The sequence below is a fragment of the Bidens hawaiensis genome, unplaced genomic scaffold (genome assembly GCF_021521415.1).
Source record: "Bidens hawaiensis isolate Kalapana, Puna unplaced genomic scaffold, B.hawaiensis_p1.1 tig00062316_1, whole genome shotgun sequence".
NCBI classification, from domain to species: Eukaryota; Viridiplantae; Streptophyta; class Magnoliopsida; order Asterales; family Asteraceae; genus Bidens; species Bidens hawaiensis.
This window is the reverse complement of record NW_027501185.1, coordinates 48,460-75,983: the sequence shown is the minus strand read 5'-3', so window position 1 is coordinate 75,983 and position 27,524 is coordinate 48,460. Positions and strand designations below refer to the sequence as shown.

The 27,524-nt window shown below is 34.7% G+C and overlaps 3 protein-coding genes and 1 pseudogene across 3 annotated transcripts; all 4 read left to right on the top strand.

Annotated features, from left to right (window-relative positions):
* The first annotated feature begins 342 nt into the window (after positions 1–342).
* Positions 343–3,600, top strand: LOC143603639 (replication protein A 70 kDa DNA-binding subunit B-like; annotated as a pseudogene).
* A 2,404-nt stretch (positions 3,601–6,004) lies between these two features.
* On the top strand, positions 6,005–6,424 carry LOC143603638 (uncharacterized). Its single transcript, XM_077080386.1, has one exon. The coding sequence runs from the start codon at positions 6,005–6,007 to the stop codon at positions 6,422–6,424; it is 420 nt and encodes a 139-aa protein (XP_076936501.1).
* A 5,845-nt stretch (positions 6,425–12,269) lies between these two features.
* LOC143603637 (ATP-dependent DNA helicase PIF1-like) lies at positions 12,270–13,201 on the top strand. The gene is made up of 2 exons (XM_077080385.1): positions 12,270–12,372; positions 12,474–13,201. The coding sequence occupies exons 1-2, from the start codon at positions 12,270–12,272 to the stop codon at positions 13,199–13,201; spliced, it is 831 nt and encodes a 276-aa protein (XP_076936500.1).
* Positions 13,202–13,300: 99 nt separating this feature from the next.
* On the top strand, positions 13,301–13,747 carry LOC143603635 (uncharacterized). The gene has a single exon (XM_077080384.1). It carries the CDS (start codon positions 13,301–13,303, stop codon positions 13,745–13,747), a length of 447 nt encoding a protein of 148 aa, XP_076936499.1.
* The last annotated feature ends 13,777 nt before the right edge of the window (positions 13,748–27,524 follow it).

Here is a 27,524-nt window from a genome sequence, read left to right as displayed (position 1 = left end):
TTTTCAAAATATTGTAAATATTCAATGGATATTTTGATGCATTCTGTTTTTAACCGTTTTGATGTATTGGTTTATTTAAAAATTGGTACAAAGTTAGAAAGTTTATATTGGATCAATGTATTCACTTAATCTATACACGCTATTACAAGATATCTTTAGAGAAAATGTTTCCCAATTTAATTAGCAATTTATCAAATCAAGAAAGAATATTCGCCTTCTATTTTTCATATAGCCTAAAATATATTGTTGTTTTCATCTATAAGTACTCCCCACATGCTCACAATTTTGCACGCTCACATTCACTTTGTCTTACTTTTTGTATTGTATCTTTCTTGTGAAGTAATGGAGCACGGGTATATTCTAATACTTTATGTTGTAATGTATTCTTTATTTATATCAGCTTATAATTATTAAATTTGTTTTGTGCATCATATTTTGTTACAGAAACATCACATATTTGAAGGATTTGGATTTGGCTCGTCGTGATTACACTGTCAAAGTTCGTGTAATCCGTTTATGGAAGCAACCTTTGTATAATAATCAGATCAGTTTTACTCAATTGAAATGATTGTTGTGGATGAACAGGTATATCTTCATCCATTAAATTTATACATTTTCTTTTAAATTGTGTTGTTTTATTTTTCATATCTTTTTGACCTATACTTTTTACTTACAGGGAACCACAATGCAAGCTAATGTTCTTAAAATATGGTTTCCCAAATTTGAAAGTCTTCTTCATGAATCCGGTTATTTTTACTATTCTTTTATTTTTATAGTCAACAATATTATTTTTACTTTGCACATTTGTTATCATATGTTGATTTCTTATTTGTTATTATATTAGTTTTGAATTTATATTATAATTTTTTAGTAAATATTGATAACATTTACTATACTTGTCTTGATTGTTTATACTAATTTTTTTAATAGTTGTTTACACTCTATTTTTTTTTTCATTGTATTTGTATTATATTTGAACATATGTTATAAAATTAGTATGTAAATTTAAGTAATTTTAGGAATATTTGTCAAATTGTACTTTGTAGATTTCCATTTTTATTCAATAGAGTATAACCTATTTTGTGTTCCAACTTTTTTAATTTATTATTAAAATTAATAAATAATTGTTAGATATTATTAATGAATTAGCTTATTTGTAATATTATCTTCTTTTTATACTCAATATTACTTCTACTTTGCACAATTTATATCATATGTTGATTTCTTATTTGTTTTTAGATTATGGTTGAAGTTTTTTTAAAATCACAAAATAATTGTTTGATTAAATCTTATTTACATTGTGAGGCCTACAATTGGTTTGAATGACTCAAAGTACAAATATGTGAACAACCAAAACCAGCTTGGGATTTTTGTTGACAGTGATGTGTTCCCATGTTTTGATTTCTCTGATCCAGTATATGGATTCTGTTTCACAGATTTCAAAGGATATCATTGAAAAAACTGTTCCTGATAATCAAGCTTTAGGTAAACAGAATTTATATTGTACAATTATTATATTTCTATGTACTTAAACTTTTTATATTTAAATCCACAAATTATTTTTCCAGATGTTATTGGTTTTGTTGCTGATGTTAAAGATCTGAAGAAATTCAAGACATCAAAGGGTAAAGACACAAAGAAAGTCAATGTCATTCTTCAAGATCTTGACAATGTATTCAGTGTTAATATTTTATAATTATAAATTTAGTTTGTAACCACTTTTGTTGAAATATTATTTTTACTTCTGTTTTGCAAGGATGAATTCAGTTTACCTTTCTTTGTGGGATTCTTATGCTGATTCTGTTTTAGAGCACTGGCAAAACAGAAATGAAAATGGTGTTATTGTTGTTGTACTCCAGTTTGGCACATTGAAGTACTTTGGACGTTTCGGTTATGTGAACAACTGTTTTAATGTTTCAAAGCTATTTGTGAATTCTGGCATTGTTGAAATTACTTCATTTCGAAACAGGTTTTATACATTCATTATTAAAGATTCATATTACAATATAATATGATTTTGTAGATTTTTTATTTTACTCACTAAATTTATCAATATTTATCAGCCTTCTTCAAAACTCTGCTGGTTCATCATGTTCCACCCAATCATCTAGGTTATCTGGAATGTTTTTATCCCTCTATGATGAATATGTTGTACGGAGCGAATTTGTTAACATAGCTGAGATAACTCTGAATGAGGTAAACTTTATTTTTCTTTTTTTAATATTTAATATTTATGTTATGTTATAATAGAGTTAACATAAATATAGGCGAAGTCTGTGGTTATTGTTGGTACTGTTCGAATGATACAAGAAGAATTGCCATGGTATTATTTGGCTTGTAAAACTTGTCACAAGAAGGTTACAAAAAAGTGTGATGGTGGTGAACATACTGTTGGTGTTTTGGTTGATCAAGAAGATGTTTTTGAATGTAAAACAGAGACTTGCAATAATACTGTTATTGAAGTTGTTGAAAGGTTATACTATATTTAAATTTTATCATCATATTTTTTCTTATAATCATAGTATGTTACATGATATATTATTTATGCAGGCTGAAACTCCCATTGGTGGTTCAGGATTCCACAGGAAGTGTGTCTTTGACAGTTTTTGACAGAGAAGCTTCGAAAATTCTCAACACTTCTGCTAAAGCTTTAGTTTACAAAACATATTGCTGTAAGATATCATTGTTACTTTGTAATTTTTCTGGCTTATTTTTTCAATTTTAAAAACTATTTGATGTTAATATTGTTGTAAAATGTTACTTACAACAGGGTGGTGATATAGCTTTGTATCCTGATGAGTTCAATGTTCTTGTGGGGAAAAAGTTTGCATTTCGGATTGATATTACCGACTTTAATCAGAAAAACAACTTATGGGTTTTTGGTGTTTCAAAAGTCATTGATGATGCTGATATTATCTTTGAGCTTAAAAAGAAGTCAAACAATTCTGAGGTAATACATTTACATTTAAATTTAAATTTATTCAACATACATTTTTTCACCAACAAACTGTGATGGTAAATTTTTTAAATTATAGGTTGATGATTCTGCATGTTTGACCAACTGTTTGGATGATAGTCAGTCTCAAGACACACTGAACCCCAATGTATGACCTTTATACAGTTAAAATTATTTCAACTATTTACAGTATTACATATTTTTTTTAACCTTATATAAATATAATTTTAATATTTGAAGTTTATATTTTGTTTGTAAATACATATTAGGTTGATAATCTTGGTGGTATTGACTCAAGTCAACCTCTCAAACCAATGGTAATTAACATCAATTTAACTTTAATTTTTCAATTTTTTAATAGAAAATGCAACATTTACTTACAAGCTTATTTTATAAATTTATAGGTTGTTGTTGAAATTATGGATGATAATGTCATTACTCCAGCTGGAAAAGAAAGTAATGACAAACTAATTGAGAAGCCTGATGTTTGTGACACTGCAACTTTTAAAAGGAAATCGAAAAATCCAGGTTTCAAGAAAAATTTGATGAACACTTACGATGTTGTTGAACTTGGGGACATGTCTACCACGAAACCTGTTTCTGATGGCAAACCTGCCCTGCTAATCCCAAAGCTCGAAAAATGAAGTGTTTATGTTTGTGTTTTTAATGTTCCTCTATGTTATTTTTAAGTCTTTTTAATTATCTCTGTTGTTTAAGAACTATTATCAGATCTTGGAATCATTCCAAGGTTTATGGTTTTATTGTTGTATTTCCTTTTGTGTACCTTTTGATTTAAGACAATTTGAAAATGTATCACTATGTTATGGTTTTTAATTTACTTTATGTTTATATTTTAAAGTATTACATGTTTTTATGTTTCCAAAAACTTTATTTTGTTTTAAATTTTCAACTTATTTATTCATTTAAAAACTTTACAGTTTTTTTGTCATTCAATATAAATTTCTTAATGAAAACTATAATGTAATGTTTTCAAATGTTATATAAAGTTTTTCGTTATAGAATACCAATATCATGTTTTGTTCATTTAATTATTTAAATACCATGATATAAATTACATTTTCTTTTTCATACAACTATTAATTTTAATTAATAAATAACATTTTTTACAGATCAAAATCAAAAATATGTTGAATCAAAGTGTATGAGACAGAAAAGGAAATTCGAAATGGCTATTAAAAAAACCCAACAAATTCACGCAGGATGCAATTTCGAAGGTTATTTTTGTAACATAGTTATTTGTAAATAATAAATATAGACATGTTTATTAAAAGCAATTATAATTTTTTTCATATAGATTCACAGATAATAAGCCCACAATCTAACAAAACAAATGGTATAATTTTTTTATAATTTATATCTACTTATGTAATTACAATTTATATTATTCACATATAGTTTTTAAAGAAAGAAGACAAAACAGAAAACAAAAGATGTATTCACCATATTTAAGCCAAAATTTTCAAGGTAATATATCTAAATCTATTGTCCTTTATAATACATCCATCATAACAATACACATTCATGATTTTGCAGCATCTTTGGAAGACATCAATTTCAGTTTCAACCTTCCAATAACACAACCAAATAAGCACCATGGAAAGGAAAATTATGTTTCTTATCAATTAATTACAAATGTTCATAACGTTATTGCTTCTTCAGATTATAATATTACACAACCACTTTCGGATATTACCAACGGTATATTTTAATAACTATACTTATCTTTTATACTTGTCCTTTAGATGATGATACATATTTTTATTTATATGTGACTACTTATAATTGTTTCGTATATATATTATAGTGTCTTATAGCAATGATGATAACAGCAGTCCACAAATCTCTTGGCTCATCAGAAAACAATATCTTAATTCAATAAAAGGCGTCCATGGCTTTATAGCCTAGTGGCATCTTGGTGGTGGGATAAGGCTTAGGGATCATAAGGTCCTGGGTTCGAATCCCACAAGGGTTTCCTCCTGAATTAGTGGTTAGGCATTATTGCCTAGTGGAGATGGATATGATCGCATGGTTCTGCTGGTGACACGATGATACTCAGTGGTCCGTGAGTGATCCTAATTTGCCGTTAAAAAAAATTCAAAAAAAGCAACCGCTCAATCTTCTAACGCTAAGAATATTAAAGCATCTTCATCCAAATCAAAAAACAAAATAAATCTAATACATCTACATCAGATGTAATAGAACAAGATCAAGATGATGATGATGTAGAATTAATGAATCAAATATTCTCTAGTAAATCTAAAGGTAAAAAATTTTCTTTATTTTATTATATTTTTTTTAACATATCAAATTTTACTATCTTATAATGAAGTATTAATAAATGTAGTAAATAATTTTGATCAGATTATTTAGATCATGGAGATCAAAGTCATGTATGTGAAAAATGTAATGAAAAATTGTGGAAGGATGAAGCGTTACGAAGTAGACAAAGATAGAATAAATCAAGCTTTAGTTTATGTTGTGGATATAGCAAATTTCATCTTCCAACTTTTAAAGAACCTCCATCCAGTTATAAACGTCTTTTTAGTGGTCTGGATTCAAAAAGCAAACATTTTTTGAAAAACATTCGTCGATACAATTCAATGTTTGCTTTTACATCAATGGGTGGAAAAGTTGATTCCTCCGTGAACCAAGGTAATGGTCCTTTTATTTTTAGATTGAGGGGTGAAAATTACCATTCCATTGGAAGTCTTCTACCAACAGATGGTTCAAACGCAAAATTTTCTCAGTTATATATATATATATATATATAGATATATATATAATACTGAAAAAGAGGTGGCAAACAGACAAGAATGTTTATGGTATGTTTTCTACTTAGTTAATAGAATTATATTTTATATGATTTATAGTGTTCACAATAGGTAACTAATTTTTTCATTACATAAATTTGTTTTCAGTAAATCCAACAAGGCGTCGACGGAAGCATCTAAAACTTTAGATGTGGAGATTATTCAAGAGTTGAAAAACATGTTAGATGCACACAATGAGTTGGTGAAATCTTACTGAATGGCCCGTGATTGTTTTCAAAGCAATCATCATGCTGATCTAAAGTTACGCCTTATTGCAAAAAGAAATAAAGATGGAAGAACATATAACTTGCCAACTGCTTCTGAGGTTGCTACTTTAGTTGTTGGAGACATTGACACGTCACTTGAACCTAGAGATATTATTGTCAAGACCAAAGAGGGTTTTCTGCAACGTATTAGTGAATTACATCCTTCTTATGTGCCACTTCAGTATCCAATAATTTGTATTTATGGTGATGATTGTTACAGAATTGACATTCCTCATCGTGATGTTTCTGGTTCAAACACCACTAAAACACACTTATGCATAATGAGAGTGTTTTTCTGTTACATGATCCAAGACAAATTGAATCATTGTTCATTGATTCTACTATCTAGGCTGCTTTTTCAGCAATTTTAGTTGATGCGTATACAATGATCGAAAGTGAAAGACTCTTTTTCATAAGTAATCAGCAAAGAAATTAAGATGTGAGACTTATGAGAATCTACGTTCTTTTCAAAATCAAGGCAACAACGATCTGTCTACCGTTGGTCAGCGTGTTATACTACCTTCTTCCTTTACTGGCAGTGCACGTTACATGTTGAAAAACTATTTAGATGCCATGTCTCTTTGTAAGTGGTATGGTTATCCCGATTTTTTCATTACAATTACATGTAACCCAAAATGGCCAGAAGTTAAAAGATTTTTAGAAGACACAACGCTTAATGCCGAAGACAGACCTGATATTTTATGTCGATTATTCAAAATCAAATTGGATTCTATCATTAAAGACATCAAGGAGAATTCAATACTTGGAAAGGTCCAAGCAGGTACTTTTTTCTCCTTATTTCTACCAATCATCAACAAACATATATGTATGCTACCAAACCATATTAAGGAAAATAATTATACATATCAAATATATTATCATACATCACATATTATATATATTTAACATACCATCCTACATAATAATAATTGGCATACTAAGCCTTATAAACATAACTCAAACAGTTAACCATAAAAAAAATTGTCTTGAGTTAACCATAGCCATACCATTACATATAAAGAACATGAAAAACAAACCTTTAAACACCACCACCTACATTCACCACCACCCATTACCTGCATTCACCACCAGCCACCACCTATATCCAAAATAAAACCAAAACTCAAAACATTATAACTTAAATGCTTAATTGTTTTTCTAATTTTCCCAATTAATCTAAAACTACTATAATAATAAGTATTTTCAAGTGTTACTATTAAACCTTAACTAACTTATTGAAATGCTTTATATATTTGAACCTAAAACTATACTAATAAAACTCTAATAATAAGCAAACAAAAACATCTATTAAAATTTCTTATTTATGGGATGTTTGAGATTCCTTATTTTCATAACTTATAACCAATAAACTTTTTGAAAAGTTAATAAGGTGTTTGGCAAACCATAACGCCTTTTGGATTTTAACTTATGGTTAAAGCAAAATAAATGAGTTTTGAAAACTTAGGAATCTCTAACTTATTAACTTCATGGATTTGAATTACCTATTACACCCTTTAACCCTCAAAACCCATTACACTCCTTTTAAAAAAGAGTGTCTATTTTGGTCATTTTGATTTTTCTAAACACATAACCTAATCCAAACATTTTGTTTAAAACTTATTTTAAAAAATGTATAAGTTTATAACTTCTTTTAATAAAAAGTCCCTTTTCACTTAAATAAGCTATCCCAAACACACCCTTAATAATCATATTATAACACTAATATATTACAACTATTTAGTTAAACAATATAATTCTCATATACAAAACATATAACACATTTCCCCTATTTTACTATGTGTAAAATGTTACATATCATAACTTTCTCAATGTATAAAATGACTTCTAAATCCAGAAATACAAATAAATTAAGGTACAAAGTTAAGTAAAAAGATTAATGTAGAAATTTTGATATTTAATTTATTTACCTCAATAGAAGCATTCATCATCACTTGTGATTTCTTGATCCACATCTGAGACATAGCCATCACTGCCTTCAGATTCTTCATCTCTAATCCAACCAGCAGCAACAAGCTCTTTTCGAATTTCTTCTTCCTCATCGAATCTCCTTGAAAGAGCATGTTTGAAACGGACAAGCGATGAATCATTTGTTCCAACAAAAATCGGTTCAATGGCAACCATCTTTTCAAAAAAAGCAACCCCTTGCATATTCAGAACTTCATCCACTGACAAGTTTTTTGTTTCATCATTGTCATATTGAAGTTGGATGTTCTGATTATTTTCAAAAAAAGTCCATTGAATGACTTGTGCTGGAATTTCTGGTTGTACTTGATTAGGATTGAATCTTTGATGAAGCTTTTTCATGACCTTGACTGGTTTCCCAAAATCCTCTCCGGGACAAATCCCTAGGTCATACAGCTTTCTAAGTACATCTTCGTGTAAATTTAAGACCCCTCTCACCGTTGATATTTTTATCACCCTTCGATTGTTCATTGGGAGCACAAAACAATCTTCTAAATGTTTAAACCTCCATGAAAATAGAGCTGCCATTTTTTTTTCATAAAACTTAAAGAAGAAAGTTGAAAAGATGTGTTGTTCATCTTCCATTTATGTAAGGCCCCGTTACCGGTGCCTCACATTTGGGCGTTGGATTTACTCATCAACATAGTTCTTATCATCAGAGTTAATAAAAACATACGCAGAATATAAAAACTTTCATAAAACATCACGTTAATCCATAACTTGTCTTAAAATAAACATTCTTGTCTTTCAAAATAACATAACATTAAGCATAAACGTCTTCCGATGCCAGCTTCTTATTCAATGCCACGTGTTCCCCTCAAGCGAGCTGTGTCATTCTACTCACCTGCGTGCATACTAAAAATCAGCTACGCTGAGTGAGTTCTAGCTAATAACATAACATACTTTACATACATACTTACATACTTTTCATTCATAGTATATATATATATATACTTACCTTCATACTTTATTCAATTTCTACTTTACATTATTCTATTCTGCCTCGGATATTATTAGGGTCCGGTCCCTTTTTCTGCCTTGGATATTATTAGGGTCCAGTCCCTTTTTCTGCCTCGAGATTATTAAAGGGCTCGGTCCCTTTTCTGCCTTGGATATTATTAGGGTCCAGTCCCTTTTTCTGCCTTTCTATCTCTTACATTCATTCATACATACATACATATCATTCATAGCTTATACATAACATTATATCTTGATAGCACGTGCAATATCCGAAGATCGTTCACGTACCGAAAAGCCATCATTCTTACCTTTCACGTAATCAGATAAGACATACACTTATCACTTAGGATAAATGTTTTAACAATCACATCGAGTATGCACACAGCCCCGAAAACATAACACATAAATGGGGCTAGAAACTCACCTGAATGCGGTTACGTTCACCGTTAATAGTAATCCCTTTCTTGAGCTGTGCACGGCTAACTGTATAATATTTACATGTATCAATTAACTATTACTACTCATATCGTATTTCTATCTTTATATAACCCACAACGAATGGGGGTCCGGGGGCAGCGCCCCTGGCAGGGTCCAAGGGGCAGAGCCCCTGGCTGGGGTCGAGCTGCCAGGTCAGCTTGGAAACATTTTATTTCCATTAACTGTCTTAACACATTTTTTATTAAGATTTTAATTTATTTTCTAAGTTGGGCTTGCTTGTTAGGTTTAAGATAATGGGCTAGTTTGTTTAAATTGGATATGGGCTTAGCTGGTTCAGGTCCAACTGTCCATTGTGGTACTTAGGCTCAACTGGACTCAAGCCCAAAACCAACAGAGAACTGGAATGACCGAGAACTCCAAGGTAGAGAACCATGGTGGCCGAGGTCCTTGGTTTGACCGGGAACCCGTGTTTTCGGCCGAGAACTTGATCGAGAACACGTGTTCACCGAGAACACTGACCGAAAACCCCGTGGCCGAGAACTCATTGGCCGAGAACCCGTTTTGGCCGAAATCTCTGGTTGACCGAAAACCACATGGTTGACCATGGATTCTCATAGTTGGCCGAAAACCCCCAGTTCAGCCAATTTTCCTATTTAACGTTTCCACCTTGCCCAGTATCTTGTTCTATGGTTTAAATTATGAACTTTTAACCTTTTTCATCATCATTCATACCCGTTTTACACCCATTACTATCAATGTTTCAAGATCTATCCCGTTTTAGGCATAAAGTTTAGACCTTTATAGGTTTAAAACGTTCTAGGCTAGATCTAGGGTTTATCTATAAGCCGAATATAACCATATATCCATTAAGTCCGTTTTAATCATCAAGTTTGCATTTTTAGGAAACATTTGGACCCGATCTACTCTAGGGTTTAGTTTCATGGCTAACCGTTCATAAAAACGTAAGCTTTAAGATCAAGAACGTACCTCTAATCATTTTTAGACTTCGGGTTAGCTCGTTTATGGACTAGGTTCTTGTATCTACCTTGTATAATGAAGATCTATCTATAGCTAGATTGATTTTGGTCTTGGATCTCTCTCTCTAGCTTGCGGCCGTAAGAGGAAAGGGTTGTGTGTGTTTTTAAGGTGTAGAGAGAATAAGATGGATGGAAATGGAAAGAATTAGGTTTTAAGGGGTATTTATACTCCCTTAAGCCCATGGACCTAAGGCTCATATTTCCTTTTTAGTCCATGATTTAATCCATCTAATTAGCCTATTTATCTTTCCCTCTTTAGCGTTATTTGATTATTTACTAACTCGGGTAAATTCTCTTCCGTTAAAACAAATAATATATTAAAATGTTATTATTGAAATTCTTGGATGTTACAATTTGACATATATTAATACTTTGTAAACATAATCTTCTAAATCTAAACATTTAATTCATAAACCAGAATTTTGGTTTTGCAGCTTCCATCATCATTATTTTTGACGGGTTCTAGGTTATTATTATACCTAATCTTTCATTTCTGATTTGACATATTTCATATTAAGTAGAGTATATATTATGCCATATATAGAAATCCATCATATCCACATTTTATATTAATTATAAACTTTGTATTAACATTAAATGTCTCTTTTGTATTCAACTTTAATTTAATACACATATTTTTGCTATTCATTTTGATGACACAATCTGATATGTTTGTTTATATTTTTTTATAGTTGTATATACAGTGGAGTTTCAAAAACATGGGTTGCCTCATTTTATTTATGAATGCTGATCACAAACTTCCAACAGTTGAACATATTGATCCATTTATTTCAGCTGAAATACCAAACAAAAAGTTAGATCCAGAATTGTATTATCTTGTAAGGGAGTTCGTGATTCATGGTCCGTGTGACATTGCAAATAAGAACTGTCCATGAATGATTGACGGAAAGTGTTCAAAAAAATTTTCAAAAAAACTCCATGAATTCACATCAATTGATGGTGATGGTTATCCTGTATACAGAAGACGAAATAATGGTTTTTTTGTTGAGAAGTCAAGTGTGATGTTGGATAATACAAGTGTTGTGCCGTATAACAAAACACTTTTAAAAAGATATCAAGCACACATCAATGTTGAGTGGTGCAATCAAGCCGGTTCCATCAAATATTTGTTTAAATATATAAATAAAGGCCATGATAGAGCATCGGTTTGTTTTGTACTAACCAATCAAGAAAATCAGAATCAAGAAAACATTGATGAAATCAAAGACTACTATAGTTGTATATATATATTTGCATGTGAAGCATCATGGAGGATTTTTTTTCATATGATATACATTATAGGACTCCCTCAGTGATTGGGCTTCCTTTTCATCTACCTGGTTAACAACAGGTTATTTATGAGTCGTTTGATGATCTTTATGATATATTAGATAAACCTTCTGTTGCTTCCTCAATGTTTTCAAAGTGGTTCAAATGCAATAAAAATTATCCAGAAGCACGTACTTTAACTTACGTTGAATTTCCTACAAAGTTTGTATGGAAAGCCGGCAAACGTTATTGGAAACCAAGGAAAAAAGGTTTTTCCATTGACAGAATTCATGCAGTTTCTCCTTCTCTTGGTGAAGCTTATTATTTAAGAATTTTGTTGAACAAGGTAAAAGGTCCAACAACATTTGCTCAAATTCGAACAATCAACTCTGTTGAATATCCAACATTTAGAGATGCATGTTATGCATGTGGCCTTTTGGATGATGACAATGAATACGTTGAAGCAATCGTAGAAGCAAGTTTTACTGGCACTGGTTAATACTTAAGAAGTTTATTTTGCACATTACTAATGTCGGAGAGCATGTCTAGACCTGAATTTGTTTGGGAAACTACGTGGACTTATTTGTCAGATGATATTTTATACAAACAGCGCATTGTTTTAAAGCATCCAGGTATAAAAATTCATATCATGATATTTCATGTTTTATTATCTATATTTAAAAATATATATTTAATTTATTTTATGTATTACACATTTTTTTAAAATGTACAGGTTTAGAACTTAATAAAGAACAACTCAAAAACCTTACATTGTTTGAGATAGAAAAGTTTCTATTAAGAAATAATTCTACTCTAAAAATATTTTCTACCATGCCTTTTCCTAATAAAGATTCCATCTCTTCTGCAAATAATCTTTTACTTAGTGAAGAACTAGCTTATGACAATGTTACATTAGCTCAAGCGTTTGAACAACTGTTTTCTTCATTTACTGATGAGCAGCATTCTGTATATGAAGAAATCATTGAAGCGGTTGATAACAATAAAGGTGGGGTATTTTTTGTTTATGGTTATGGTGGGACTGGAAAAACTTATCTTTGGAAGACCTTATGTGCATCTATAAGATCTCAAGGAAAAATTGTTTTAAGTGTTGCTTCAAGTGGAATCGCATCACTTTTGTTATCCGGAGGTAGGACTGCACACTCCAGGTTTCACATCCCAATTAATCTGGTTGAGGATTCATTTTGTTACATAAAGCCAGATGGCGATCTTGCATATTTATTAAGAGAAACCTCACTAATTATATGGGATGAAGCACCGATGGTACACAAGCATGGGTTTGAAGCTTTGGATAGATCATTAAAAGATATTTTAACATCCGCATCAGGAGCTTCTTCAAATTTACCATTTGGTGGAAAGGTGATTGTTTTGGAGGAGACTTTAGACAAATATTACCGGTTGTCCCAGGTGGAAGTAGACAACAAATTGTTAATTCATGTTTAACTTTTTCTTACATTTAGAGAAATTGCAAAGTCCTTAATTTGACAAAAAAATCTGAGGTTAAGTACCTCAATCCAATCAACTGAAATTGAGCAAACCAAAATGTTTGCACAATGGATTTTGGATATAGGCGAAGGTAATGTTGGTGGTACCAATGATGGTGAAGCAAAAATAGAAATACCAGAAGATCTTGTTATCAGACATTCATGTGATCCAGTTTCTGAATTAATAGACTTTGTCTATCCCTCCGTTTTACAAAATTTCAAAAAACAAAAGTATTTTCATGAAAGAGCAATACTTGCTCCAAAAAATGATATTGTTCAAGAAATTAATGATCGTTTGCTGTCAATATTTCCTGGAGAAAAAAGGGAATATCTAAGTTCTGATAGTGTATGTCCTACCGACATAATTAATGAGAGTTTAGATGAAAGTTTATGCTCTCCAGACATTCTTAATGGAATTAAAGCATCAGGTTTGCCAAACCACAAGTTGGTCTTAAAAGTAGGAGTTCCTGTTATGCTACTAAGAAATATTGATCAGAAAAGTTGATTGTGTAACGATACTTGGTTAAAGGTGGTCTCATTAGGAAAACGTATTATACGAGTGGAGATTATATCAGGTAGTAATATTGAAGATAGGCATTATATTCTAAGAATTACTTTAATACCTACCGACAAAAAACTTCACATTAAGCAACAAAGAAGACAATATCCACTTGCTTTATGTTTCGCAATGACCATAAACAAAAGTCAAGCGCAATCACTATCAAGAGTTGGATTATATCTGAAAAAGCCCGTTTTTACACATGGTCAACTGTATGTTGCATTATCAAGAGTTACAAGTCGAGACGGACTTAAAGTTCTAATTCTAGATAGTGATGGTAATACTTCAAATGAAACATCAAATGTTGTATATAAAGAAGTATTTCGAAGTTTGTAAGTACTTTTCAAAAGTTTATCAATATTCATGTTTTTAAACCATTATGGTAAACTATTTTGCATCTCATAATGTTTACAAATATTCCACAATCATAATGGTTGAATTCAATCAATATAATAAAAAGCCTTTACTTCAAGCAATATAATTAAAAGTAGTCCATCATTATAGTACTAACTTACAAACATTCTAAATTACCAAAAAGTCTTACATAAAGCCATACATATTCTAACTTCAAACATTACTTCAAATATTGTTTAAAAAACTTTCATCCACCATAATTAAAAGGTCAAAGTCATGATTACCAAACATAAAACATAAAAAACAAATTGTCTTAATTGTTCACAACATTACTTATGATTATTTTCCCCTCCCTTTTGTAAAAAGCAAACAAACATTTGTCACCAACATTCAAGTCAAAAGTGGTTAACATACCTTTGAAGTCATGGACACGGTATCTCGGTTTGTTGTATAGAGTTTCCACACGAAGTTCACTTTTAAATTCCACACCTTCGTTGTTTATGATGATCACATTCCTTGCTTTATTCAACTTTGATTTTCTTGCAAAACGATTTGGTAAACGCTGGGAAAAAAATGAAAACATTATATTTTATGAATGCTATATTTGGAGTAAAAAATTAAAACTATCACCAATTGTTAGAGAATTACCAAACGATCAACAATTGTTTTCTGGAATTGTAGATCATCATCATCAACCACATTAACCGCATCATTTTCTTCATCACCATTTGTACCATCATCAACTTCAACATGAACCTCATTAATCCCACCAACAATTTCTTCATCACCATTGTTATAGGTATCAACATCAACAACATCAACATCAACAAAATGCTGCTCATCAACATCAACATTATTTTCAGACTCTTGATTCATTCCCACAGAAGTTACTTCAAAATCAGCATTATTCTCATCAAGATTATCATCATATTCATCTTCAATAGATTCAAGATCAACATCTATAATTTCTCGAACATTTTCCGGACATTTAAATGGTGTCAACCTATATTCCATACCATCTCCCTTGAAAGCAATCAACTTGAAAACATCTCTACCATCATAATCAAATACCAGATGTTGTCCCCTTTTCAGTTTTAAAGCTTCAACTACTTTCAGCCAACCCCTCCTAAAATAAAACTTTTCTCCAATGTGAAGGATTTTGACTATACAATCATTTATGTCATCAGCACGTATTGTAAAATATCTGATAGAGATATTTTTGAGGTCTTCAAATCGTTGAATAAACAAAGTTGGCACCGCCTTTATATTCAAAAAACATTAAAAACAATTTTAAAGTTTTCTATACTCTAACTATTACTTTAAAGTCACAATTAGAATACATACCGTATAATCTATGTCAAGATGGAACTAGTTTTTGTAGAATGAATTTCCGTCAGCATTAACACGAGTTTCATTGAAATGCTGAATTGTGAAACATGAATTTCCATCATGCTTAAAGACCAAAAAATCGTCATACGCTAACTTCAAATCTGAAGCAACGTTTTCCCATCCTTTAGTTATCCTATAAGCATTCTTCACATATTTTATTGAAACTCTCCATCTGGATCCACTTTTTGTTCTAATAGTAGTAGAACCAAGTGGATAATTGTATTTTAAAAATAACTCATCGTAGTTTAACGGTAACTTCTGAAATAAATACAAATTCAAAACCCTTTTACATTAATATACTTATTATTTACTGATACTATTTAAAAACTACAAGGCTTACCATAGAAGTTGCATTAGGGTTTTTTACAATCCTAATAAACCTTGGACCCATCTGACCTGTGAATGATTATAACAGTCAATTTTGTATTACAGCTTATGTTATCATTCAAACATATCAATAAATAAACACTAACACAATGTCAAAAATAATACAAACATTATTTCATTATGATTATATTTCTTTTCAAAAGCCCTAATTTATTTATCAAAATACACATACATAATTTTTCATTAAATTTTGTTATGCAATCTACATAAAAATAAAGACAACTTATGTTGAGTCAAAGATTTGACCAAAATGAAGTATATGTGTAACGATTCCGGCAAATCCAGGTATACCCTAGCCGGTATATACTATTTACGTGTCATTTAAATATTGATTATATGAGTTATAGTACGTATATACGAGTATATATGATTCATAGTACGAATCATACTCGATTATATAGTGAATCGTATTGGAATTACAATTAGCCAATGAACGATTATTGAAACCCGAACGAATCGGGAATTACATTATAGACGAAGTATATAATGTTTAGTGATATTTACGAAGTATTAATGCTTCGGGATAAGTAAATTATAGCACAGAAAAAGGATTTCGATTTATTAGTACGTCGGTACGATAAACGAAACCTTTAACACCAAACCAAGCAAGAGATGATCAATCAAGCCGAAAAAGATGCGTAATTATTAATAATATGATGTTTTAATGTCATGGTTTAAGTTTTTAAAGTTTTTAAGTCGGTTTTATGTAAATTTTATTTTAACCCGAAAAACGACCATTCTATGCTCGTTTTAAGCCGAATTACGAGTTTAAACGAGAAACGAACTAAGCCAGATTATCCACAACATTATCCGGATTGCGTAATCCGAATATGTGGCTTAGAATGGATTTGTGGGGCCCACCCCCATCCACCATATTGGACCGATCGGTCCTTTGATATTATCATTCATTTCATTTTCTTTTTTTTTACAACACATTTCACATAAAAACTCTCTCAAAATCCTTTCATACTTTCAAGTGTTCATCAAATCCATCTCTTCTAATCAAGAACACAAGGTATAAACATGTTATAATGCATGATCTTTGGTGTTGAATTCTTTATTTTGAGTGTTTTTGCAAGAACAAGAGGTTCCAAGTGAATTATGGGTTAAAACCCGAGATGGAACCGATCCTTGCTAGATCAAGTGATGTATACAAGATATACACGGGATCTTGATCCAAGAAACGAGTTAAAAGTGTCAATAACAAAATTTTATGGTTAGAATATTTGTAAATGAGTTTTCCATGTGAAAGACGGGTGAAAACCCGAGATGAAACCGACTCTTGCATGATCAAGAGATGTATACATGTTATACAAGGGATCTTGGTCCAAGAAATGAATAAAAAGAGTCGAGAACGGATTTTTACGGTTAAAACCTTTGTTTTTACATAAAAACCGACACTATGAAAGAAATGGTTTGATTGTTGGTATAGTTTGCTTGGTATAGTGTTATTATGCTTGTAAGTGTTGTATCTAGCGGCTAGCAAAGGCTAGAAACCGAGATCCTTGCGATCTAAAGCTAGAAAACACAAGATAGTTTGGTTTTCGTGTGGTTATGAAATTTGGACAGATTGTAGCACGCTTAGAGTCGGGTCACGAAATTTCACAGAGATGATCTACACATGAAAATATGAGATCTGTGAATTTTTGGTAATTTTTGGATAAAAGATGAATATTTGGTGAATTTAATGCTCGGTTTTGGCCAAAAATAGTGAAAAATAGCTAAACTTGATGAAAAATTTTGGAAAATTTAAGATAAGCTTTTTATAACATATAAAAGTCACCCACAAAATTTGAGCTCAGTTGGAAAAGTCTAAGTATGCTTTTCGGTGAAACGAGTTCTAGGGCTTTCTAGCTCGGTTTTGTGTGAAAATAGCTTGAAAAATAAGTTTTAAATTCTGGAAAAATTCCAGGAAGTTATGAGGATGACATAGATCATCTCACAAAAATTTGGGATTTTTCTAAAGTGTTTTGGTATTTTTGACATATTTAGTGTTTTAATAAGATTTAAAAATATATAAATAAATGTAAATATAAGAAAATAAATCTGGAAAAATTCCAGGAAGTTATGAGGATGACAGAGATCATCTCAGAAAAATTTGGGATTTTTCTAAAGTGTTTTGGTATTTTTGACATATTTAGTGTTTTAATAAGATTTAAAAATATATAAATAAATGTAAATATAAGAAAATAAATCTGGAAAAATTCCAGGCAGTTATGAGGATGACAGAGATCATCTCAGAAAAATTTGGGATTTTTCTAAAGTGTTTTGGTATTTTTGATATATTTAGTGTTTTAATAAGATTTAAAAATAGATAAATAAATGTAATTATAGGAAAATAAATCTGGAAAAATTTTGTAAAATTTTCTTTCTGTCAAAATAAGTTTTGTGCAAAGTTTCAAGACCCGAGATTAATCGGGTAATTATTTGTGCTAAAAAGAACATAAAAACAAGTTTTTAAAGCTTAAAACGTGTAAACCGGCAAAGTTCGCATAAGCGAGCTGACTGGTACACGAAAACTTTAAAAATGGACTATCTTCATAAATCTAAGTAACTTAAGTAAAAATAAATCATCCGAAAATAATTCGGATGATTTGGGTAATTTTACCCGATTTTACCGTTTCCGGCATCGAAATGACGGAAACGGGCCCCACGGCCAAACGGGGTGTCAAACCGAGCTATAATTTCATCACTTTAACTAAATTGACTGTCAAACTCTAAGCAATGTCACAATCTGAGTCCTTAGAAGTGTCACGGGGTTAACATTGTCCCCGAATCGAGTACAGTACTGGGTTAACAATGTTCCCAGATGTACCGATTGATACGTATTTAAGTTATGGGAATTATATAGTAACGACTAGATATTATATTACAGATCCAGGCACGTAGCTGTTCCTTATATTACTCACCGACTCACAAAAAGGTGAGTTTTCACGAGCCCCTTTTAATGAATTGTTTTAATTATATTTTCCCGGGGCGGAAAACATGTCTTATTTAAAAGTATTTAAGTACATACCGATCGTATGGAAATACTTGTACATTTATATATATATAGTCTGATGCACAGAATATATAAAATGTTTATCATGTGTTATTGTTCTGGGGTAACATAGTTCCCAGGGGTTATTATTGTTCTGGGTAACATAGTTCCCAGGGGTTATTATTGTTCTGGGGTAACATAGTTCCCAGGGGTTATTATTGTTCTGGGGTAACATAGTTCCCAGGGGTTGTTATTGTTCTGGGGTAACATAGTTCCCAGGGGTTATTATTGTTCTGGGGTAACATAGTTCCCAGGGGTTGTTATTGTTCTGGGGTAACATAGTTCCCAGGGGTTATTATTGTTCTGGGGTAACGTAGTTCCCAGGGGTTATTATTGTTCTGGGGTAACGTAGTTCCCAGGGGTTATTATTGTTCTGGGGTAACATAGTTCCCAGAAAGTTAATGGAAATGTCCTGGGGTAACATAGTTCCCAGCATGATTATATTGTTAATAAATGATTATTAAAATGATTTGTCAGTGTTTATTTAAATTAGTGAAACTCACCAACTATTCGTAGTTGACCCGTTTTCTTTACATGTTTTCTAGGTATGCCCAAGTTGGAATGATTGATATGTGCTTAACTATCTGTGCTACCTGTTGGAAGCTTGCTGCTCTATGTTTTGTAATGAATTTATTAATGTCTTATCGGTAAAATATGTGTGTAACACCTAGACAGTAATGAAACTCGCAACAATGTAATATGTTATAAATTAATGTAGTGGTATTTTCTTTATAAGCAATGCTGTTGATATCAGATGTGTCTGTTGCATCCCGTGTACGTTTCCGCTGCGGTTACGGGGTGTTACAGAACTTGGTATCAGAGCCATTGGTTATAAAGAATTAGGATGTCTGAAAGAGATACCTAAAATATAACCAGTAGCTCAAGTATTATAGGATCTGAATATCAACTAATAATATATAGTGACGAGGTCGGGATGAACTTGGATGGACAAGTGGGTTATTATGGTCCGGAACATAATAACAGACTTGTCTGCACGAGAGAATTCAGGGGAAGTCACGGGGGACTTAAATAGGTAAAATTGGCAACATATGTGTAAATATATGATAATATTATTATGTGGTAAAGTTGTATAAATAAGTATGTGTTAATTTAATTATGAATTACACTACGAAAAGGACTATATGTTTGTTAACTTGTGTGCAGGTATAATGGCAAGAACACCTAGTGTGTCGACGGAAGAGGACCCGGAAGAGGCTAGTTCCGGGGCCTCTGGAAGCCCAAGTGTAGCACCCAGCTCCGAGCCTTCGGAGGCTAGTCATAGTACTTCTAGACAGACCACCCCAGCTAGGAGTGCTAGTTTACCCTCCCCTGCTAGGATTACCAGGTCTCCTACCCCGCCCGCACCACAGACCGCCCCGATTCCCCCCAGACACGGTCCCCGCCTCACGGCGCGGATCAGTGCCCCGTATGTTCCGCCCACTGTTACCCCACCCAGATCCACATACCACCGGGGCGAGTCTTCCCGCCCCCAACCCGAGCCTGCAACCCTACCTGTGTGGGGTCTTCCAAGGCAGGAGCGGGACTTGGCGGCTTGGCTACGTGTTCTCACCGAGCAGGTGAACGAGCACTCTGCCGCCCTGGTCGTGGGGGTACAGAGGCGGGCGTACCTCGGGGACAGCATACTGGACCACCAGTATGCTATTAACCAGTTAAAAAGGGAGTGCTCATACTCCCACTGGTTGATCGACCAGATGGAAACCCGAATGCGGGTTATGGTGGCGGTGTTGGTGGTGCTGGTGGCGGTGTTGGTGGGGTTGGTCTACCACCATGTGTAGATGTGTTGGATGGTAGAATCTTGAACCGCTTTTTGATACTCCGTGTAAGTAGTTAATGGTGATACTAACACGGAGTGAATCTTGTTTAGTTATAGTACTACCACTGGCCCCTAGGGTGGGTCTCTTGTAGGGCATATCATTATCGATACTTTTGGGTATCATTCAAGCACTGACCCATTGCGGGTTATGTCGAGGATGATACCAACATAGGCCCTTTGTATTAAAACTTAATATGTAATGATGACTGGGAAGTATGTAAATGGATGTTTGTGTAATATGTACTAATGTTTATTAATGTATGGAATGTGTTTTGTGTTTCATAATTTTGAGATGGTATTGATTATATATATTTCTTTGATGATTGTGTAGAATGGCACCGAAACGATCAACGAAAATATCGGAAGTAGATGTGAGCCGTTTGATTGCTCAACAGTTGGAGGCGGCGATACCGGATATAGTATCGCGCATCGCCGCCAGTATTAATAACTCGACCAATCCAACCCCTCCGAGCAATCAAACGCCCATAAATAATGACGGGGAACAAAATGCTAATCCTCCAAGGAATGACAACACTATGCCGAGTAATGACGCACCGCCTACGGTGGTCGCTACAGACAGTAATGGCCCTATACCTACCGTAGAGACCAACCGCACTGGACCATCCAGGGGTTGTTCAATCAAGGACTTTATGTTATGCAAGCCTTTAGAATTTAACGGGTCGGAAGGACCGAATGGGTTAGTGAAATGGTTAGAGAAAATAGAATCAGTGGTAAATATCAGCAACTGTCCCGAGGATTGTGTCGTTAAGTACGCCACCTGTACGTTCACAGACCATGCCTTGACATGGTGGAACACCATAGTACAGACTCGAGGTCAGGCGGCGACAAACCGCATGACCTGGGCAGAGCTTAAGGATCTTGTTTTGAAACATTTCTGCCCAAAGAATGAATTGCAGAAACTGGAACATGAGTTGTGGAACCTAGAGATGCATGGGGCGGACCACTTGGGATATACCAACCGGTTTAATGAACTGTCACGATTAGTGCCGTGGTTGGTCACCCCAGAGTCAAAGAGGGTGGAACGTTATATTTGGGGACTTACTCCAGTAGTGAGGAGTATAGTTAACGCGGGAGGGCACCAGACGTATGAGGGTGCAGTGACACAGGCTGGTATTGTCACGTATGATTTCTTAAGGAGCGGATCGATAAAGGCGACTGGAGAGTCGGCTGGGGGAAAGCGAGGTACGTATGACAATAGGATCCGAGAGAAGCAGCAAAACAAACGAGCTAGGCCCGCTGCCCAGAGCTATGCCATGACTAGTTCGGGCGGAAGGCAAGAACCGCAGAAGGGAACGTTTCCTAGGTGCGGGAAATGTGGTTACCACCATAGTGGCGTGTGCAAGGAGGTGGTGTGCCACCGGTGTGGCAGGGTTGGACACTACGCACCAAATTGTAAGACAAATCTGAACAACCTGAACCGGCAACCACAACCTATTCGGGCGCAACCATTTAGAACTCAACCAGCCCGACAGCAGAACCCGCAAGGAAACCAGATGGTGACCACTAGCCGTGCTTGCTACGAATGCGGCAGCACGGATCACTTCAAAAGGAACTGCCCGAAACTGAATCAGGGAGGAAACGGGAGACAACTCGCGGGTCAGCCATCGGCGTCCAATCCGGCGCGAGGCCGGGCATTTGTGATGGGAGCAAACGAGGCGCGCCAGGACCCCAGCGTAGTGACAGGTACCTTCCTCGTCTCTGATCATTACGCTTCTGTATTATTTGATACAGGCGCCGATAGAAGTTTTGTCTCCGTTAGATTCCTTTCGATAGCAAACCTTCCTATTGGTGAAACCATAGAACCCTACACCGTAGAGGTCGCTAACGGTAAAACCATGATAGTTAATCGGATTGTTCGGAATTGCCCTTTTATTCTAAGCGAACAATCCTTCCTGATTGACTTGTTACCGGTAGAATTGGGTAGTTTTGACGTGATAGTGGGAATGGATTGGTTGGCACGTAACAGGGTAGAAATAAACTGCGAAAAGAAAACCGTCAAGATCCGGGTGTCGGATGACGAGGAGGTATTAGTGCAGGGAGAAAAATCCGGCACCATGATACCATTTATATCCCACCTCAAGGTGTTGAAATATATACGTCAGGGATGTGTGGCGTATCTAGCGAGCCTGACGGCCGCTGATTCTGAAGAAAAACGGGTGGACGATATTCCCGTGGTACGCGAATTTCCACAAGTTTTTCCAGAGGAACTTCCTGGATTACCGCCAACCCGGCAGGTCGAATTCAGAATCGATCTGTTACCACAAGCTGGCCCTGTTGCCAAGGCCCCTTATAGACTTGCACCGTCCGAGATGCAAGAATTATCCAACCAGTTGCTGGAATTGTTGGATAAGGGATTTATACGCCCCAGTTATTCCCCGTGGGGTGCACCTGTACTATTTGTGAAAAAGAAGGACGGAAGCCTTCGAATGTGCATTGACTACAGGGAATTGAACAAATTAACCATCAAAAATAGATATCCTCTTCCCCGAATCGATGATTTGTTCGACCAACTACAAGGTGCGAGCTATTTCTCAAAAATTGATCTTAGATCGGGATACCACCAAGTTAGAATTCAAGAGGAGGATATCCCAAAAACCGCGTTTCGGACTCGCTACGGCCACTACGAATTTTTAGTTATGCCTTTTGGGCTAACAAATGCGCCAGCGGTGTTCATGGATCTCATGAACCGAGTCTGTAAACCCTATCTCGACAAGTTCGTCATTGTATTTATTGACGATATTTTGATTTACTCGAAGAGTAAAGAAGAGCACGAGCAACACTTAAAGTTAGTTTTAGAGCTCCTGGATCAGGAGAAGTTATATGCAAAATTCTCCAAGTGTAACTTCTGGTTACAAGAGGTGCAATTCCTCGGTCATGTTATAAACCACCAAGGAATACACGTTGATCCGAGTAAGGTTGAAGCTATTAAGAATTGGCAAGCGCCTAAATCTCCGAAAGAAATCCGCCAATTCTTAGGCTTAGCTGGATACTATCGTCGATTTATAGAGGACTTTTCCAGCATCGCCCAACCTTTAACCCTCCTGACTCAAAAGGATCGGAAATATGAATGGGGTGAAGAGCAGGAAACGGCGTTTCAAACGCTAAAACAAAGATTGTGCCAAGCGCCAATCTTAAGTCTCCCCGACAGAGACGATGGATTTGTTGTATATTGTGACGCATCCCGTAAAGGGTTAGGATGCGTGTTAATGCAAAATAAAAAGGTCATAGCCTATGCGTCTCGACAGTTAAAAGTTCATGAGAAAAACTACACTACTCATGACTTGGAACTGGGAGCAGTCATCTTTGCACTTAAAATCTGGAGACACTATCTCTACGGTACAAAGTGCACCATATTCACTGATCATAAAAGTTTGCAACACATATTCGATCAGAAAGAACTGAATATGAGGCAACGAAGATGGGTCGAGTTGCTGAGTGACTATGACTGTGACATTCGATATCACCCCGGCAAGGCTAACGTCGTAGCCGATGCCTTGAGTAGGAAGGATCGGGTTAAACCATTGCGAGTGCGGGCGTTGGGGATGATAGTCCAGTCAAACCTTTCGGATTTGATTCGAGTCGCTCAACGCGAGGCGTTGAAAGAGGGCCAATTGGATAAAGAAGGACTTTACGGGAATGAGAAGAATTTCGAACAGCGTGTGGACGAAATTCTTTATTTCAAAAATCGGATTTGGATCCCGACCCTCCATGACCTTCGTGATTTGATCATGGATGAAGCACATAAATCGAAATATTCCATACATCCGGGATCAGATAAAATGTACAAGGATGTGAAAGAATTTTACTGGTGGCCAGGAATGAAAAAGGATATAGCCACATACGTCGGCAAGTGTACGATGTGTGCGAGGGTTAAGGCGGAGCACCAGAAACCTTCGGGAATGTTGCAACAACCGGAAATTCCGGAATGGAAGTGGGAGCAGATCACAATGGATTTTGTGACACACCTCCCCAAGACGCCCCGAGGTCATGATGCAATTTGGGTAATCGTGGATCGATTAACCAAATCAGCACATTTCATTCCAATTAGGAATAATTATAACACTGAGAGACTTGCGCAAATTTATATAAGTGAAATAGTGTCTCGTCATGGCATCCCCATCTCGATCATCTCCGATAGGGATAGCCATTTCACCTCCAAACTTTGGCAAGCTGTTCAAGAAGCATTGGGAACACGTATTGACCTAAGCACAGCTTACCACCCTCAGACCGATGGTCAGTCTGAGAGGACCATTCAAACTTTGGAGGATTTGCTTCGTGCTTGAGTACTGGACTTTAAGGGAAATTGGGATCAACATCTCCCACTCGTTGAATTTTCCTATAATAACAGTTACCATAGCAGTATAAAGGCAGCACCTTATGAAGCATTGTATGGGCGGAAGTGCCGATCACCACTTTGCTGGTCTGAAGTGGGTGACTCGCAGGTCATTAGATCGGATCTGGTCCAGGAGACGACCAGCAAGATTCTTGAAATTAAGAACAACCTGAAAGCCGCGCGGGATCGGCAGAAGAGTTATGCTGATACCCGTCGAAAACCGTTGTCATTTGAGAAGGGTGAAAAGGTATACTTGAAAGTATCACCCTGGAAAGGAGTGGTCAGATTTGGAAAGGCGGGGAAGTTGGCCCCTAGATACATTGGACCATTCAACATCACTGCAAAGATCGGTCCGGTAGCTTACCGACTAGAACTGCCTGAGGAACTAAGTGCAGTTCATAACGTGTTTCATGTGTCGAATTTGAAAAGATGTCTGGCGGATGAGACATCGGTATTACCCTTAGAGGGTGTTCAAATAAGTGATAGGCTCAACTTCGTAGAGGAGCCCATCGAAATAGTGGACGGTAAGATCAAGCAACTTAGACACAATAAGATCTCGTTGGTCAAAGTTAGATGGAATTCGCAACGAGGCCCAGAATTTACTTGGGAACGAAAGGATGAATTTCGGAAGAAATACCCCCACCTATTTCCTCAAAAGGAAGTAGTGGACGCGTAAAATTTCGAGGACGAAATTTTTATAACGGGGGGAGAATGTAACGATTCCGGCAAATCCAGGTATACCCTAGCCGGTATATACTATTTACGTGTCATTTAAATATTGATTATATGAGTTATAGTACGTATATACGAGTATATATGATTCATAGTACGAATCATACTCGATTATATAGTGAATCGTATTGGAATTACAATTAGCCAATGAACGATTATTGAAACCCGAACGAATCGGGAATTACATTATAGACGAAGTATATAATGTTTAGTGATATTTACGAAGTATTAATGCTTCGGGATAAGTAAATTATAGCACAGAAAAAGGATTTCGATTTATTAGTACGTCGGTACGATAAACGAAACCTTTAACACCAAACCAAGCAAGAGATGATCAATCAAGCCGAAAAAGATGCGTAATTATTAATAATATGATGTTTTAATGTCATGGTTTAAGTTTTTAAAGTTTTTAAGTCGGTTTTATGTAAATTTTATTTTAACCCGAAAAACGACCATTCTATGCTCGTTTTAAGCCGAATTACGAGTTTAAACGAGAAACGAACTGAGCCAGATTATCCACAACATTATCCGGATTGCGTAATCCGAATATGTGGCTTAGAATGGATTTGTGGGGCCCACCCCCATCCACCATATTGGACCGATCGGTCCTTTGATATTATCATTCATTTCATTTTCTTTTTTTTTACAACACATTTCACATAAAAACTCTCTCAAAATCCTTTCATACTTTCAAGTGTTCATCAAATCCATCTCTTCTAATCAAGAACACAAGGTATAAACATGTTATAATGCATGATCTTTGGTGTTGAATTCTTTATTTTGAGTGTTTTTGCAAGAACAAGAGGTTCCAAGTGAATTATGGGTGAAAACCCGAGATGGAACCGATCCTTGCTAGATCAAGTGATGTATACAAGATATACACGGGATCTTGATCCAAGAAACGAGTTAAAAGTGTCAATAACAAAATTTTATGGTTAGAATATTTGTAAATGAGTTTTCCATGTGAAAGACGGGTGAAAACCCGAGATGAAACCGACTCTTGCATGATCAAGAGATGTATACATGTTATACAAGGGATCTTGGTCCAAGAAATGAATAAAAAGAGTCGAGAACGGATTTTTACGGTTAAAACCTTTGTTTTTACATAAAAACCGACACTATGAAAGAAATGGTTTGATTGTTGGTATAGTTTGCTTGGTATAGTGTTATTATGCTTGTAAGTGTTGTATCTAGCGGCTAGCAAAGGCTAGAAACCGAGATCCTTGCGATCTAAAGCTAGAAAACACAAGATAGTTTGGTTTTCGTGTGGTTATGAAATTTGGACAGATTGTAGCACGCTTAGAGTCGGGTCACGAAATTTCACAGAGATGATCTACACATGAAAATATGAGATCTGTGAATTTTTGGTAATTTTTGGATAAAAGATGAATATTTGGTGAATTTAATGCTCGGTTTTGGCCAAAAATAGTGAAAAATAGCTAAACTTGATGAAAAATTTTGGAAAGTTTAAGATAAGCTTTTTATAACATATAAAAGTCACCCACAAAATTTGAGCTCAGTTGGAAAAGTCTAAGTAGGCTTTTCGGTGAAACGAGTTCTAGGGCTTTCTAGCTCGGTTTTGTGTGAAAATGGCTTGAAAAATAAGTTTTAAATTCTGGAAAAATTCCAGGAA

Bases quoted from the DNA above. Each gene is read 5' to 3' on its own strand.
- LOC143603638 (XM_077080386.1), top strand. From the start codon at position 6,005: ATGGCCCGTGATTGTTTTCAAAGCAATCATCATGCTGATCTAAAGTTA.
- LOC143603637 (XM_077080385.1), top strand. From the start codon at position 12,270: ATGTCGGAGAGCATGTCTAGACCTGAATTTGTTTGGGAAACTACGTGG. The intron at 12,373-12,473 runs GTATAAAAATTC...TAAAATGTACAG, and splicing joins CATTGTTTTAAAGCATCCAG to GTTTAGAACTTAATAAAGAA.
- LOC143603635 (XM_077080384.1), top strand. From the start codon at position 13,301: ATGTTTGCACAATGGATTTTGGATATAGGCGAAGGTAATGTTGGTGGT.